General features: G+C 48.5%; 1 protein-coding gene across 4 annotated transcripts in view; it reads left to right on the forward strand.

Moving 5' to 3' along the window:
• Vps11 (vacuolar protein sorting 11) overlaps positions 1 to 18096 on the forward strand; it is a 152526-nt gene that overhangs the window by 72903 nt on the left and 61527 nt on the right. For all 4 annotated transcript variants that reach the window (XR_011893268.1, XR_011893267.1, XM_072287063.1 and 1 more), the window contains exons 14-16: positions 1046 to 1221; positions 12283 to 12333; positions 12391 to 12479. Coding sequence is in view for 2 of the 4 variants with exons in the window: in XM_072287063.1 (XP_072143164.1) it covers positions 1046 to 1221; positions 12283 to 12333; positions 12391 to 12479 (316 nt within the window). In the remaining 2 variants the exon portion in view is untranslated. The remainder of the gene's footprint in view (positions 1 to 1045; positions 1222 to 12282; positions 12334 to 12390; positions 12480 to 18096) is intronic.

Raw genomic sequence — 18096 nt, forward strand, 5'->3', positions numbered from 1 at the left:
ATTTAATTGACAGAATCAATGGATCCAAGTCTTAGTGGAACAACATGTACACATATTCGTGAAGCATTCCACATCAAGTAGAGCACTAAGAAAAACGTACACTGAAGAACCAAGCTTAGTGGCAAGTGCAGCTTAGCAAGTGGAGAGCCCTGGTGTTCATGGCTGGCTCTGTGTCTGTTGTTTTTGCACTCTTGGTTTTAGCAATGCAGTACCAACAAGCTCAGGCATCCACTCTCATGCCAGCTTAATAGCTTAGTGGGGTTACCATGAGGTTGCAGGATCACTAAACTGCTTTCTAATTCATAATCTTTTCTACATTGCATGTCTGCCCGTCTGCCCATCTAATGGTGGCTTTCGTTAGTGTCCAAATTGAAGTGAAGACTGCGCATGCTAGCCAGTGGCTGTTGCACATGAATTTGTCACAGGAGCCGCGCTAACATCTTTTATCTCATAAAACACAGTCTACACACATGCTCGCTACTGGTGAATCCTGAGGGGCAGGGGGGGGGGAGGGGGGGAGTGCAGACACTTCAGTGCTGACAATACTAAGTGTGCCACAACCTGTGATGATCTTATGTCCATATCTAGGCAACATTGTGCCCAACTTGCTCGATTCTTGTGCTGTGCCCAACTGATGCCAGCATGTTAAGACCAATGGCCCTTATATCTACTGCCAAGTGGAAATAAGGTTGAATAAAAACAGAATATTGGGGAACAATAGACATTTTTGCTTAAAATTATGTTCTAATGTGAAGTAATCAGTGAATCTGCACAGAGGGAAACTACCTCCCTGCCCTCTATTGCTGCTATCACTGACAGTACCAACTGCAAGGAAGTGTGTCACAACCATATCATGTCATTCCATTCCTCTCTGTAATGCCTGATGGGCCTTGAGAGTACTGCCAATCAGTCATCAGCGAAATGGTATGAGCCTTGGCATGTGTAGTGCAGAGGGAAAACAGTAAAGCTGTGGTTGTGGTAGCATCATGTGTTGGGTCTCATTGCCATAAGGAGTAAGCAGAGCAATGTACTTCCGTCTTTGCAGCCTGGCCGTGTCGGTCACAGCCGGAAGATTTCATACACATCTTTGTGAACAATTCAGAAGAGCTGCTGCGGTTCCTGCAGCATATGGTAGAGGTGCAGCCAGATTCATCCAGCCTGGTCTACAACACTCTGCTAGAATTGCATCTGCAAGCCTACAAACGTGAGGCGAACCCAGAGGTGAGGAATTGAGGAGACAGTAAGGGAAGACTGGTTTTATCTAGGGTAGGCATGATTAAAGGAGGTGGTAAGGGTTGGTGTTCTGGGAACACTTACAATGACTTCAATCAGTTGGAAATGCCCCAAGAATAATTGCTCATAGTTCTTATTAGAGGGGTTCCTTTAGAGATTCATAATATAGTACTATTGGACATCAGTCAAGTCTGCTGTTTCAGTTGCCAAAGAATGACTGGAAGTGAGAGATTTTATTCGAGTTGGCCATGGACTTGGCAGAGAACAGATTTGTTGCTCTTTTATTTTCTTGGCAATGGAATGATCAGTCGCCTTGTTGTAAACAGTTTTGAGGTTTCCTCCAGAGTTAAGAGAACCTTTTTTTGTTGTCAGTGTAGTTGAGAGCTTGGCATGGTAATAGTCAAACCTCTATATATTGAACAGCGCGGTGATCGCGAAATAGTTAGATATAGCCAGAATTCAGTATATAAAATCACGTAAAAAATTCGTACAGAACTTGTATAAATGAAGCAATGAACCAATTGTGGTGCAGTAAATACTCACTTGAAGCTTCACACAAAGTATTTACTTCTTTGGCTGAAAGTACTGCAGCAGTGTAGCCTGCTTCTTATTGGCAGCCACGTACTTAACCATGGCGTCCTCAACATAGTCTAAATGATCCACAAGTGATATGCCGGTGCTTTCTATTGCACCGAACTAGTGGCACAGAAGGGCCAAAGCAGCTACAGCCTCAATTGAAGTTGGGAGTGGGGCAACATCAGCGCTTGTGGGATCAACTTTGGCAGTGTCTTCGTTTGGCTGCTAACTTTGCTGCGATCTCCACGTCTGTCAATCGAGGTTTTTGAAACACTGTCCGTAACAAAGTATTGTCACATGGTAGTGACGGTTAAGAAGGCAGCAAAACTATGATTAACGAAACAAGCGTTTTATTGGGCGAACTTGTGCCCTCAAAAACAGGCTACACTCAAAGAACAATGGTAGCGGCGAACACACTCGGCGATCGGCGAAAATCTGATCAGCGGGTCAAGCGCGTCGGCTTTTATACAGCAGTCGTTGAATGTTCCAGACTAATCGTTGGGACCTGCGTGCCTTCCACAAAGTTCAACACCATTCGCGTCAGGCGATGAAATCAGATAACACAAGGTTCGGTGGCAACAGACAGCGGATAGAAGCATCGATAACTTTCCAGAAACTTCGGATACATGCAGGCGCGTCCCGCGCTGCGCGATAACATTTGTTAGGTGGCGAAACGTGGTCGCCCGATAAAGATAAGTACACGTGTCAATACCCCCCTCTTAAAAAGCATCGACCCGATGCTGCAAACAAACGTAAGTAATAGAGAAAAGCACTCGTAGCAAAGAAAACAACAAAATAAGGAAGTTCGTAAGCGTCCGTAAAAGGGTTCAAGGCGCACCACGTGGACCACTTCAGATCGTGCGCGGTGCCCCTGTGAATGCGAAATGCCGTCTATCACGACCTCATAGTCCAATGCGCCAATGCGTCGGATGACCTTGTAGGGTCCGAAATAGCGTCACAGTAGTTTCTCACCGAGTCCTCGTCGGCGTATCGGGGTTCATACCCAAACACGGTCGCCGGGCTGGTACTCGACAAAGCGTCATCGGAGGTTGTAGTGTCGGCTGTCGGTCCTCTGCTGGTTCTTGATCCGCAGGCGGGCGAGCTGTCGGGCTTCTTCGGCGCGCTGGAGGTAGGTAGCGACGTCAAGATTTTCCTCGTCAGTGACGTGCGGTAGCATGGCGTCGAGCGTCGTCGTCGGGTTCCTGCCGTAAACCAGCTCGAATGGCGTGATCAGTGTTGTTTCTTGCACCGTCGTGTTGTAAGTCTTATAGCTTCGCGTTCTCACGTCGAAACTCGGTAAGGGCTCTGGCGGAGTGGTCAAGCGCACTCTTCAATTATTATGTGTGCCACTGGTGTTTGTCGAATCCTCGATGACGTCGAAAAGCAGTCTTTGTATCGTCGAAGGAGACTTCTGAGCTGTTCTTGCTTAATAATGGGGATACTTGGATTAATGTCGTAGTCTGGTTCGGAAACCATGGTCGTCGGGGTAGATGCGGCGGAATCCGAGAGGACAAACGCATTACTGGTTTCCAGAATTTTCTCGATGTACGCGATCATCGTGCCCTTGTTGATGTGCTTGAACTCCTGGCTGAAGTTTGTCAGCAACACTTCAGTTTTCCCTCCTAGCAGTCGAGCGATCCCTCTTACGACGCCTTCTACGTCGGCAGGTGTTTTGGTGCCAACGGAAATGACAATGCTGGAGCGAGGCGGGATGCTGACTTGACTTTCGAGCACGCTTAAGGCATGGTGAGTACGAGAGCATCACTCGATCTTCAGACAGCGTTATCGACTTCGACTTCAGGTCGATGATTGCGCCATGTTGGTTCAGGAAGTCCATGCCGAGAATGATGTCTCGTGAACACTGTTGGAGGATAACGAAGGTGGCAGGGTAAGTCCGGTCATGAACAGTAATTCTTGCCGTGCAGATTCCAGTCGGCTTAATGAGATGTCCTCCAGTGGTCCGAATTTGGGGGCTCTCCCATGCAGTCTTAACGTTCTTCACCTGGGCGGCGATGTGCCCACTCATGACGGAGTAATCGGCCCCTGTGTCAACTAAGGCAGTGACTGCGTGGCCGTCGAGAAGCACGTCGAGGTTGGTGGTTCTTTGTCGTGCGTTGCAGTTAGGTCTTGGCGTCGGATCACGGCTGCGTCGCGTTGACCTGTGGCTGGAATGACGTGTAATCAGGTCGTCTTTCATGAGCGCATTCTTTGCTGCCAGACTTTGTCGGGATGGCGGTGTGCGGTCGTTGTTATGTCGTCGCGATTGTCTCTTCGGCATCTTCGTCGGCGGCGGAGGATCTTCGTCAGTTCGACGAACAGCAACCGCACCTCCATCGGTTGCTGCTTTTAGTTTTCCGGATATGGGCTCGCAGACCGGTCCCGGGCTGGGCCAGTGTATGGTCGGCACTGCGGCGACAGGTAACGGCCTGGTGACGGCGAACGGGACGGTCGTCGAGCACTCCACTGAGTGGCGGCGAGGTAGTCGGCGATATCGCGAGGTCGTTTGCCAAGCTATGGTCGCGGCGCGTTAACACCGAACCCTCGCAGTCCCATTTCCCGGTATGGGCATCGGCGGTAGATGTGACCCGCTTCTCCGCAGTGAGAAGTTTTACACCAGCAGAGTGGGCGGTGGTCAGGAGCGCGCCAAATGTCCGTCTTCCTCGCATAGCGGCGCTGGGCGACGGGCGGGCGTGCTGGCGGTGGTGGTGGTGGACGACGGAATTGTGGCGTTAAAGGTCCCTGGTGCGGTCGTGCAGGGGGGCCTTGGTGGCGGGCGATGGCGGCGTAGGTCATCGCTTCCGGCTGGGGCTGCGGTGATTTTGGTTGCACCTCAGGAACTCCAAGGGATCGCTCAAGCTCATCTTTGACGATTTCGGCGATTGAGGCCACTTGAGGCTGCGACCTAGGGTACAACTTCTGCAGCTCTTCCCGTACAACCGCTCTGATAGTCTCGCGCAGATCGTCGGTGGACAGCAATTGAATTCCTGTGTAGTTGGTAGAGTTCGTGCGGCGGTAGAATTGCTGGTTCCGCATTTCGAGTGTCTTCTCAATGCTGGTGGCCTCGCGAAGGAACTCTTCTACGGTCTTCGGTGGGCTTCGTATCATTGCGCCGAAAAGTTCTTCCTTCACACCACGCATGAGAAGGCGGACTTTCTTCTCCTCAAGCATATCTGGGTCGGCGTGGCGGAACAGACGGTTCATTTCTTCCATGAAGATGGCAATGTTCTCGTTGTGTAGCTGCACTCGGGCGTCCAGCATAGCTTCGGCCCTTTCCTTGCGACGCTCGTAAAGGTGAGCAGGAAGCCGCTACGGAAGAGGTCCCATGTTGTCAAGGTTGACTCCCGGTTCTCAAACCACATTCTGGCGGCGTCTTCTAAGGCAAAGTATACATGCCGCAGCTTGTCGTCAGAGTCCCAGTTGTTAAAAGTCGCGATTCGTTCGTAGGTCTCCAGCCACGATTCCGGGTCTTCAGTTGCTGCTCCATGGAAGGTCGGTGGGTCCCGAGGTTGTTGTAGGATAACGGGGGATGCTGGGGCAGCTATTGGGGTTGTTTTGACCACGATCTTCTTTGTCGACTCAGGTAGAAGTCCGTGCTCTGGGGGCAGTCCTTGCAGTCTGCGGCTAGCACGCTGGTCGTGGGTGATGTTGGTTTTGTCCTCGGGCTTCGGGCTTGGATCGCGGCTTTGCGGGGGCGTTCAGTACATAAACGCACTAGCACCTCCACCAGATGTCACGTGGTAGTGACGGTTAAGAAGGCAGCAAAACTGTGATTAACAAAACAAGTGTTTTATTGGGCGAACTTGTGCCCTCAAAAACAGGCTACACTCAAAGAACAACGGTAGCGGCGAACACACTCGGTGATCGGCGAAAATCTGATCAGCGGGTCAAGCGCATCGGCTTTTATACAGCAGTCGTCGAATGTTTCAGACTAATCGTTGGGACCCGCGTGCCTTCCTCAAAGTTTTACACCATTCGCGTCAGGTGATGAAATCAGATAACACAAGGTTCGGCGAAAACAGACAGCGGATAGAAGCATCGATAACTTTCCAGAAACTTCGGATACATGCAGGCGCGTCCCGCGCTGCGCGATAACATTTGTTAGGCAGCGAAACGTGGTCACCCGATAAAGATAAGTACACGTGTCAGTATTAAGTGGCGTCATTGAGTGAGCCCAGTGAATGTGCACTGTCGCACATCTTTGTGGAAGCAAACCGCCATTCCTCGCGAGGCACGGCAGGCACAGAGCGCTGCATCGAGGAGGAGTCAGTGCGGTAAATGGAATGGGTCGTTGATGTTGTTAAACTAGCCGAGCCTCCGCGTGTGTACGCCATTACGTTGAAATCGTGGTGCCTAAACTCCCGCCTATGAAGGCAACATTATCTTACCGAGTGTCAAATTCCATGATGAATATCACAGAATGGAAGCGTTCTTGAAGAATCAGACAAAATGAAGTTGTCTTCATATTGATCACTCAGGCTTCTTAATATAAACATATATACGATTGAATATGTGAAAAACATTTTTATTTGCCGGCTCTATTTGTTTGCAGAAACTGTCTGCCAAAGCACTGAACCCAGCTAGGCAAGCAACTATGTGCATAAATAGCATTAGTTATATCAAAATTACCGATGCTTTAACTTCAGAGGACGTGTCTAATCTGGAGATAACAATGTTGAGGGAAAAAAAAAATATTATTCCATTTTACGGAGGTTAAGAGGGAGAGTGCGGTGATTACATAAACTCTGCTGTGTTATCAACGTACCTTTTTTCGCTGAGTTCTTCATTTTAAGAATACGATTATGGCAGCGAGATCATGTTGAAGGTTCTCAACATGCCTCCGAAGTCTGCACTTAACCCGTCCAAGTTCTTCCGTGCTTTTTTAAGCCACTGAAGTGCTTTTTAAGCACATCTTGGGACATCACTGCTTCGTTACAGTCCATAGTAAGGACTGTGATGACAATGGGAAAAGGGGGGGGTTCACTTTTAGTATTCGGACTTTGAATTGAGTTTATGAACTAGCGACCACGTACTGCTTTCACATGGCTTGTCCACTGTAGAAGCTCCATGTAATAAACTTCATACAATATAGTTTGCAATCCATTTCATAAACCTGCTCCAAAATTCCATTTTACTGCTATAAAATGCATTCTTGCTGCTTCAAAAGTTGCCTTGAAATGGCTGGGCCAGTAGCACCACTTTAATGCTAGCAGCTTGACAAACATTTTCTTCTTTCAGCGAGCCTAAGCACTCTATTATATATAGTAGGTGCTTTTCAAAAGAGACCATTTCTCCAATCTTTGTGTCCTACCTGAGAACAATTTTACAGTGTAATGAAGCAGACACGCCCCTGTGTATGTGCCAACTGATGAGGAAGACGAAGGACCGTGCCGTGATCGCTAGCGAGCCCCATGCTATGGACAACCCTTTCAGTGCCTCTCTGTACCTATCGCTCCACAATGTTGTGAACGACAATAAACCTTGTTGCATTTGGTGGAGGTTGCTGAGATCCTTCGCCTCATCCTGGAGCTCCGCACTCGAACCCCGCCAACAAAATCACCCTGCACTATGCCACCTCGTTGCCTGCACCACAGGCTGTCACTATTGTCTGCGCCGGCGTCCCTTGTCAACGTGACCCACCCATTTTCAGTGGGACCGCCGAACACGACGTGGAAGACTGGCTGTCATCGTATGAACGTGTAAGTGCCCATAACAAATGGGGCGACCAGTCTAAGCTGACTCATGTGCCTTTCTACCTTACTGACATAGCCAAACTTTGGTTCTTCAACCACGAATCCGACTTTACAGGCTGGTCAGCGTTTAAGACTCTTTTTGCCGAAGTGTTTGATCGTCCAGCTGTGCATAAGCTACGCGCTGAACAGCGTCCACATCAGTGCGCACAGCAGCCTAGAGAGACATTCCCCAGCTGCATGGAGGATGTTCTCGATTTAAGCAAGCGGGTAAATCCCAGCATGTCAGAGGATGACAAGATCAAACACATCCTCAAGGGCATCAAGGACAGCTCATTCCAGATGTTGCTGGCCAAAAGCCCTACTAGCTTATCCGTTCTCATTAACCTCTGCCAGAGCTTTGACGAGCTGCACTGCCAACGTTCCGTCGCCCGCCAGAACATGCAGCACGCCGATTCCGTCTCGAGCATCGCGGTTTCTACCGACCTGACCAACTCAGCCCTATTGCAGCATATCAAAGATTTTATTCGTGAAGAGGTGGTCAGGCAGCTCTCGCTGCTGCCTCACAGTGACGCACCTACGGCAGCTTTGCCTCCAACACTGCAGCAAGCCATCCGGACTCAGATATCCGAAGCACTTCCGGTAGCTCCTACAACCCCTCCCACCCAATCCTTTGAGTGTGCCGCTGTCCTATACTGACTTTACCACTCACCTTATGTCGCTGCTGCTCAGTAGTTGTGGTTGCACGGCCACCTGCGCCGACAGCTTCCTTTTCATTGCCCATGCATCTGGCTTCATTTCCAGTTGCCCGACCATCACCGCAGTTTTTTCATCCCACTGAGACGTGGCGCACTCAAGAGAACTGGCCTATCTGCTTCGCCGGCAGCATTGCTAGCCATGTGGCACGCTTCTGTCACCGCCGCGCCCCAACTACGCATACCACCTTTGACACGCCCAGCTACGCACCACAATATGCCACCACACCTCCATTTTCACCACGACGTCTTGACACTGATCGCCGGTCAGAAGCTCGGCGTTCCCCTTCCCCTCACTGGCATTCGATTTCGCCCCTGCATCGTTGAGCTCCCACTGAAAAGGGAAACTGACTGGTGCAGTTCCTGAGGCAAGAACTGCACAAAGATCGACGTTCTCAAAACCTCAATCTTCGTTGCAAAATGTTATTACCGTTTTTGTAGACTGAGTACCTGCAGTGGCGCTAATCAATACCGGAGCAGCCGTTTCCGTCATTCACGAGAACCTTTGTTGAAGACTATCGAAAGTGACTACAGCTCCCTCTGGCCTGGTGCTCGCCACTGCCAGCGCGCAGCGAATTCACCCTTCAGCTGTATGCACGGCCCATGTCGTCATCAACAACGTTCTGTACATAATCGAGTGTTTCGTGCTACCATCGAGCTCTCATGACCTCATCCTTGGTAGGGATTTCCTGTCACGTCATCATGCTGTCATTGACTGTTTGCGTGCAGAAGTGTCGCTTTTACCACTATGTGAATCGCTGCTGACTGGCTCTCCTCACTTTGCCGACAAACTCACTGTTGATGCCGACACAACCATACCCCCTGAGTCGTCGATGGCTGTTGTCCTGTCCTCTGATGCTGCATCTAACGCCACTGTAGTGTTCACGCCGTCCGATGTGTTTGTTCAGTGCAAGGGCATCGTTCTTCCGTTTTCCGTGCTCACTATAACGTCTGGGTCAACTGTGATGCTGGTCACCGACTACTACCAGTACCCGATCAGCCGACTGCGTGGAGACCCTAGGATACTTTCAGGCGGTCGACTGTGTTGACGATCTCAATGTTCCTACCGACTCACTCCGTTACGTTGACGCCATCGCTTCGGTCTCAGACTCATCACCTTTAGTGGGTTTTGACGCCATCGACCCTGTTCTTTCCCCATCTCATCGCCGCAAACTCCTCGCTCTCCTTCACAAGTTTCTCTCTTCTTTCAACTGTCATCAGATGTCATTGGGCCATGCCATCGGTGTTTCTCACACCATCGACACCGGTTTCCATCCCCCCTTGCGACAGTGCCCATATCGTGTCTCCACCGAAGAGCGCCGAATCGTCACGGAGCAAGTGGACGACATGCCCAAACGTAGAGTCATCCGTCCTTCTCAAAGCCCTTGGTCTTCACCTGTTGTATTGGTAAGAAAAGAAGATGGCTCCATTCGCTTTTGTGTCGACTACAGACGCCTAAACAAGATAACGAGAAAAGATGTTTATCCACTGCCTCGGATCGATGACACTCTCAACTGCTTACAAGGCGCAGAATATTTCACTTCCTTGGATCTGCGCTCCGGTTACTGTCAAGTCCCAATGACCGAACCTGACTGTCCAAAAACTGAATTCGTTACACCCGATGGCCTCTACGAGTTTAACATCATGCCTTTCGGGTTGTGCAACGTGCCTGCTACTTTTGAGCGTATGATCGACACCATCCTTCGCGGCCACAAATGGAAAACCTGTTTATGTTACCTCGACGACATCGTTGTCTTCTCAACCGATTTTCCGACACACCTCGCTCGCTTGTATGACATTCTGACCTGTCTCACATCTGCTGGCCTACAGTTTAACCTCAAAAAGTGCTGTTTTGCTGCCAGCAAGCTAACCATCTTGGGTCACGTTATCTCAAAAGACGTCATCTTCCTGGACCCAGACAAGCTTCGCGCCATTGCAGACTTCCCAACAGCCACATCTATCGAAACCCTCCGAAGTTTTATTGGCTTATGTTCCTATTTTCATCGCTTCGTACACAATCACGCATCCTTCATGGTGCCCTTGACAAGTTTACTTTCTGCCAGTAACGGCATAGCAGCGTGGTCACCTGAATATGATGCAGCATTTCAGCAGTTGCGCCACTTGTTGATTTCACCACCAATTCTTCGCCTATACGACCCTGATGCTCCCACGGAAGTTCGTACTGATCCCAGCGGAGTTGGCCTTGGTGCGGTCTTAGCACAACAGAAGGCTGGCTATGATGAATATGTTGCGCTTATGTGAGTTGTACTCTAAAGAAAGCAGAATTAAATTACTCAGTCACAGAAAAGGAGTGCCTAGTGATCATCTGGGCACTAAGCAAGTTTCTCCCACACCTTTACGGCCGTTCTTTCACCGTAGTTACTGACCACCATGCCATTTGTTCGCTTTCTTCCTTGAAAGACCCGTCAGGGTGCTTGGGACGTTGAGCGCTTTGCTTGTAAGAGTATGACATCCGCGTTATGTACTGCTTCAGTCGCAAGCACTCCGACGCTCATGCACTCTCCCACTCCCCACTGATGCCTGATTTGGCGTCTTTGTCAGCTTCCTAGTCCACCCTGTCACCGTTGACCATCAATGACATGCTCACAGAGCAGCGCAAGGACCCAACACTTGTAATGTTACTTGACTACCTTGCCGCTCCGTCTGATGTCCCTTCGACACGAGCACTGCTTCGCAAAGCAACCCACTTTTTCGTGCGGGACAACTTTCTATATCACCGCAACTATCTGCCCAACGATCGGAAATGGCTCCTTGCTATACCTGGTCGTATGCGCTCTGACATCTACGCGTCTTTTCACGTCGATTCCCTAAGCACTCGTGGTAGCGTCCTCAAAACTTACACAAGGTTGCGTCAGTGCTATTATTGGCGAGGCATGTACATTCAGTCTTGTACTACATGCCAACAAGGCAAGACACCACGCCAACCTACCCAGCGTTTCACAGGCCCATTGCAGCTGCTACCATGCCCGCCTTGTCCGTTCGACTGCGTTGGCCTCGACCTCTACAGCCCGCTCAGCAGGTGCGGAAATCGGTGCATTATTGTCGGCGTAGATCACCTTACTTGCTACACTGATGCTGCAGCTCTGCCAGCAGCAACCGCCCGTGACATTGTTTTTTTTTTCATCCTTCGCAATTTTGTTCTTCGCCACGGTGCTCCCCGAGAGTTAATGAGTGATAGGGGCCGTGTCTTCCTGTCCGAGGGCATCCAAGCCCTCCTCGCTGAGTGCAGGATAATTCACCGAAAATTGACCGTGTACCACCCCCAAACTAATGGTCTGACCGAGCGGTTCAATCGCACACTTTGCGACATGTTGCGGATGTATATTTCATCTGACCACTCCAACTGGGACACCGTACTCCCCTTTGTTACGTTCGCATACAACACTGCGACGCAAGTAACTACCGGCTCTTATCCCTTTTTCCTTGTGTATGGCCATGAGCCTTCGTGCCCTTTGGACACTATACTGCCGTACCAACCTGACGCTACAAAGTATACTCCACTTTCCGAAGTCGGCAAATATGCTGAAGATTGCCGTCAGCTGGCACGTGCCCTGACTAGCGAGACTCAAGAACGTCATAAGACACCACATGGCCATACTCATCAACCACCGCACAACTTTGCTCCTGGTTCGCTTGTGTGGCTTTGGATACCAGCCCACACTCCTGGCCTTTCTTCCAAACTCCTCGCATGTTATCACGGTCCATGCTGTATCATCAATGCCACTTCACCGGTCAACTACATCGTGGAGCCACTCACAGTGTCACCAGACCTGCGTCGTCGTGGGCAAGAGAGAGTACATGTCAACCGCCTGAAACCGTATTACGACCCGCTTGCCCGACATCCAGTTTTTATACTAGATGTCCAGTATTCTTATCCAGCCTTTTTATTGCATGCGTTGACAAATCTGGGAATACTACAGAGAGAACTGGAATTGTGTGCACAAAGTTTTGGCAGGCCTATGAGTGCAATCATAGAGTGTTTAAATGAAATGGCTTCTGTACTTGTATAGGCACGGCAGGCCCGGGAACAGCATATCATGGAGATGCTGCGAAACATGCAGGTGAGTACACACAACATGTAGCAGGTGTGGTGTCACAAGAAAGTGTTTGCACTGCAGTCGCGATATGACCTGGACCAGGCCCTGGTGCTGTGCCAGATGAATGGTTTCAAGCCAGGTATCCTGCATCTCTACGAGAAGGCCAAGTTGTGAGTTGCTGTTGTTGCAGCTTTAGCTGTTTTAGCCCTTGGTACCATGGCTGATTAACCAAGTGTATTACAAAGAAAAGCATCTATAACTAATATTTTATTGAAAGCTCGAATGCACAATAATTGCTGTTGGGTAATTTCGGTGTTGGTTAGCTCAATTGTAGGGGTGCGCAAATACTGAATAGTAGACTTCGAATCGAATATAGAATCGAATCAAGAAAAATAAGCTGACTATTGAATCAAATGTTGAATATTAGATTTTCACAAAATTTCATGCTTACAAATTTTTGGTAGGAGAATACAGGGCTGAACATGCTCAGGAATCTCCTAGCATTGCATAACAAGAATGTAGCAAGCTATCAGTAACTTATGTACATATAGAGAAATCAAAATATACAGTACAGTCTACTTTTATTAAAGGAAACACGAAATTAGTATGCCAGCACAGATTACAGCTCAATTCTAGTATATGAAGGTCTGAAAAGTATATTTTTTATCAATAGAATTTCTGTTGCATATAAGAAGCGATTCCCCTCTGCAACCAATGAATTAGTGAATTAGTTCCATTGTGCTGAATACTGTAACGGTTGGCATGTACCACCCTGGGCAAAAAGGATGCTCGAAAGACCCTGCTCAACCGAAAAGGAAGATGGGTTTCCAATTTGCCGTGGTTGTCTCGAGTGGTTACCGGTCTGGCAGGTGCAACACAGTACTTACAGGCCCCTTCGTGTGTATGCATGCCTAAGTGAAACCACGGACACAGTCTGGTGGACACCCAGCAGTGTTTCACAGGCCCCTTTGTGTGTGTGCGCGAAAACCCTTTCCGCGAACCAGACAGGACGCCTGGGCTGCCACCAGCCGAGGCACGCTCGTGAAGACGTTAACTGGGACAATGGATCAGTTGCCCTTCTGCAACTAGACGTCCTTTTCGCGAACCAACCTCGCCTAGAAGAAAGGATAAGTGTCTGCTATCCCGGACCTGCGGGTTGCCACCTGCGTAGGCGGGTATGTGCAACCTCACCAGAGAGCAGTGGGTGCTGCCGCCAAGCACCGTGAGACTCGGTGCATGTCACTTGACGTTTACGTAAGCAAGATCCCGCCTACGATTTTAGAGGGCCTATTTAAGCGGCCCCGTAATGTACTTTTTTACACTTCATTCTCTTCTCATCTTTCACCAACCATTGAATAAACGGTGCAAGTTTCGCAGAAATCGTCTCATCCTTGCCTGGTCGCCATGGTCTACCGGATGCCTGCAGCCCGCCGACAACGCCACGCTACCCAATAGTAACGTTGGTTGAGCTTCGATAAACAGGCGCGCAACAACTGATCGGCAGCGGTGGGGTACTACCCTGTAGAACATAACAATACCAGTGAGGTTCTCAGTTTGATAGTGCACCTGTGTTTTACGGCAGTCCTTTATTTATTGCATAGAAAGCTTGTCTTTCCAGTTTTTCTCTAAAACACAAATCGGCTATTCCAGCTTTCCTGCAGGTGGGTTATAGTAAGGCCAATCAGCATGACAAGTGAAAGGACCAGGCATCATGTGACTGGACCACTGTTCTGCTCGCAGCCGGTGCCGTTGGTAAAGAATGGGTGCCGTCCATGCTGTTTCATTGTCAGGTTCAGCATTATTTGCCACTTACCAGATTCCGGAATCTAGAGGGTCACAGCAAGATCGTCCAACGCCGGGGAAGCTCAATGTGTCAGCCAGGGCTGCCTGTCTGCAGCACCCTCAGTGCGCCTTTTGCGCCAAAAATGAACGCTCGTTTGGGTGGCATCAAACACGAGGGGCTCCGCAGTACACGCGACCTGTGGCACTGTGTGGGTCTCCACATAGAATATATTGAATATTCGAAAAATCAAATAGTAGATATTCGATTTATGAGTAGAATAATTTGAATGTTCCCTATTCAATTCAGTTCATCAATATTCAAGTATTAGCACACCCTTACTAATTGGTACTCATTTCTGAACTGAACTCCTCCAGATCTTGGTCATGCTATCAGGTCAACGGGGAGAGGGCCTCTGAGAATTTTGAGCTGGAGTGTGATACTTTTGAAGAAACCAGGCCAATTTGTTTAGAGTGCTGAATTTTGACCAGTCAGATGTGAAGCACTCCTCCAAAGTGCTCGAAAGCAACCAGCTGAATGTGCTATTAATGTGGCTGCTGCATTCATATGCGAGCTAGAAATGTGATTTATGTTTTACTTGACTGAGCTACCCGCATTCCATATGACCAGACAAGTGTTGTTTGATAGTCAAAAATGTAGCGACTCAAAACCTTGACAACCAAGCTGGTTTAAAGCTGTGTTCTAAATGAGTAAGCTGGCTAGCAGCTTTGTGACTGAGTCATGAGATAATAAGTGACTGTAAACAGATGGCCTAATTCTTAAGAGGAAGCTTTAGCTCGGTGCCAACTCCAATCTAGCCTATTCTAGTACATGTAGAACTCAGAAATGTGTTAATGAGGAAACCTCTGAACCGATTTGAATAAGATTTCTTGCATTTAAGAAAGAAAGTTCAATTCTAGTGACGATAGGAAGCAGAGGTTAAATTTAGGACATGAATTTTTCCACAAAGATTGCCAAAAATTGGTATGCTAAAAAAAACAACAGCAAGAATAATTCAACCACGAAGCTTACAGATCTGCAATTCTGCACCAAAAATGAATATCACGGTTTTGTAAACAGCATCTGTTAGAGCATCTGAAACAAACAAATTTGATCTATCAACTTATATTTTATCTGAATTTGTTACAATGTTTGTGAGGGTTATGCAAAAGTCCTACTCACATATAAGGGGTGTAATTGAGTGCCCTGTATAATATCTCAATATTGCCTGCTTTAGATGTACACATTGATGCACTTCAAATAATTTTTGTATCATTCTTGATTGCCGAGTTAGAGATGTAAACTTGATAGTTACATTTCTAAAAAATTTGCAAATTGTAGAAATGTTACTGGCCTAAATCAATATTTGGCTTCCAGGGGTAACTAGATCTTCACCTTTTCTTTCAACTGCAACAAACCTCATCAAACTTGGTGCAGTGGTTGCCAAGAAAAGCTATTTATATGTTTCCATGTATTTAGATAGGAGCCCCCAAGCTAAAGCCCTAAACCTTCCTGTGAAGTGAGGTTCGAGTATAATTTAGTTCTTGTAGGCCCTGGAGTGAGCTTAGCTCAGCTCTTTTAAGGTTGTGATGGATGCCTTTATGAATAGGTGGTGTCCAAAACATGGTGACCGTGACATGCTTCCGGCTCCTGCAATCACTTCTGCCACATGCAGGCCACAAAAGCATGGCTTTTGAGGTTCACATTTGTTACTCCAAGAGAGCTGTTGCAGGGGATGTGATTTTGACACCACCTATTTGGAACTCATGAATAAGTGACTGCAAAGTGATGAATTTGTTCACAAGTGAGGTTCGAGTCTAATTAAATTTCTTTAAGCACTGTAATGGGCTTATGGGAGTTTGTGATTAGCCCTTTCTGTGGTGACTGATTCTGCATGCAGTGCGCAAGTTCATAGCTTGAACAGCAACATTTCTTTATTTCCACACTTGAAGAGCCGCCAACTATGTGGCACCTGCTTCCCTCGGAGAAAAGTGACAGATCCAATTTCGACAAATTTTCATTGGTGAACAACCATGTAGTTATGAAGTACATGGCAGAACGGGCAGGAAACGCAGACTGCCACCGACTGAACGGAAGCCCACAGCAGTCTCAAATGGATGACAGCAGTAGGCAGCAAACTCGAATGGATGATGGCAGCAGTTTTTAGCATAAGGTGGCAGCAAATTTCTACCGCTTTGATGTTGTGCTTCCGGCGACGGCCGGAGGCGCTCTGCTTCCTGTAGACGGCCACCTGGTCTTTAGAACACCACGCGTAGATGTGGGTTCAGCTGTCTCTGTGGGTTTATTCATGCGCACCTGGTCCAGCGGTGTTCGAATTATCTCATCCGACTGGTGTTCACTCAAACTGCCAAGAGCGATTTTTAATATTTTTTCACTGCACGAGGCCTTCGCTTCTGTTTCGTCGTCCTCTTGTTGGTGTTGGCTGCTCCATCGTCTGCTATCCTTTCTGCTTCGAAGACTGCCATGTACTTCATTACAGTAGAAAAGAAGATATCAACATGAATGAGCTCCTGTATAAGTGTGTAGTTGAGGAAGTGTTAAATATACGAGTTCCTTCTAAAAAGTAATGGGACTGGTATCACTGACACTTGTTTATATGCCAAATGGCAAAATACAAGGTGCTTTCTTTAAGGTAATTCTCCTGCAGTCTAACAACATGCTTTTTCACCCATCTCTACCACACCTCTATGCGTAAGGATTATTCTGGGATATTCTGCACCACTGTTATTACAGCCCCCTTGACCACCTCTGCACCTTCAGAACGAGCCCCATTGATAGTCGCCTTCAGCTTGGGCAATAAGAATAAGTTAGAGAGAGTATGATCAGAGAAATAGGGAGGTTGTTTCAAGATAGTGATGTTCCTTTTGGCCAGGATCTTGTCCTGCGAAGTTTTGTCCTGCCACAAGTTCCAGTTCTTGTTGTGCCCTAAGTGATGCAAATGCCACAGGGTATTTTCGTATACACTTGCAGGATAGCTGTCTGTCCCTGTGGTGAGTACTTAATGTGAACGGTAACTCTCACATTGAGAAACCTGATCAGCAACCCCGCAGGGGCGTCTGCGTCAGCAGGCGTTTGGTGTGTTGCGACACCACGGACCCGAGCACACAAGGGTTGGACCCTCCCGCGTGTAGCCGTGCGCGGCTTAGCCGTGTCTGGGGAAAGAGGGATCCTGGAGGTTGAGCCGATGCTGGGTGTTTGGACCTTTAAGGCCCCCCGGCGGAGGCAACACACCTCTTCGGCCTCGGCTTCACATAGACGGCACCCCCGGACTGACCCACCCGGGGGAAATCGGCAGTCGTCTTTTCCTGTCCTCCTCTCCAATCTTCGTCTTTCTCTCTCGCCCTTTTCATCTTTCCTGTCTTCTCTTCACTTCTGCTAACTTCCTAGTCTCCCGGCGGCAAGGGTTAACCTTGTGTAGCTAGCCAGCCTTGGTTATGCTGTATTTGGTTATAGCAGCGATGTACGGCTGGCGTTGGCAGGGTTTCTCTAGCAGGAACTCCTGTCACGTCCCCTTGTTGGGCTCCATGGTGGGTGGTCGGCATCGCAGCCGAAAACCCTACTGTACTCATGGAAAACGCTTTTCCTAAACTCCCTGATCGCCCTCACAAACGAGGGCGCACCGAAGATCTCTTTCAGTTTTTCGGACAAGTCCAGAACTTTCCTAGATATCATGTGATCCACTCAGAAAACCCAGACAAACTAGTGCGTAACATTTCACCGTTCCTTGTTTTGAAGTCTTTAACTGAAGTTTTTGGAACAGGATATAAGGCGTCGAGAATGACAAGTGGTGATCTTCTCTTGGAGCTCCACGATAAGAAGCAGTACGAGAAACTGCCGAAACTTGTCTCATTTGGGGAGACCCAAATAACAGTTACTCCGCACCGAACCATGAACAGCACCCTCGGCGTTGTCTCGGACGATGACATGCTAGAGCTCACTGAAGCTGAACTCTTGGAGGGCTTCAGTGAACAGAATGTCATAAATGT

Source organism: Dermacentor andersoni, chromosome 3 (assembly GCF_023375885.2).
Source record: "Dermacentor andersoni chromosome 3, qqDerAnde1_hic_scaffold, whole genome shotgun sequence".
NCBI lineage: Eukaryota > Metazoa > Arthropoda > Arachnida > Ixodida > Ixodidae > Dermacentor > Dermacentor andersoni.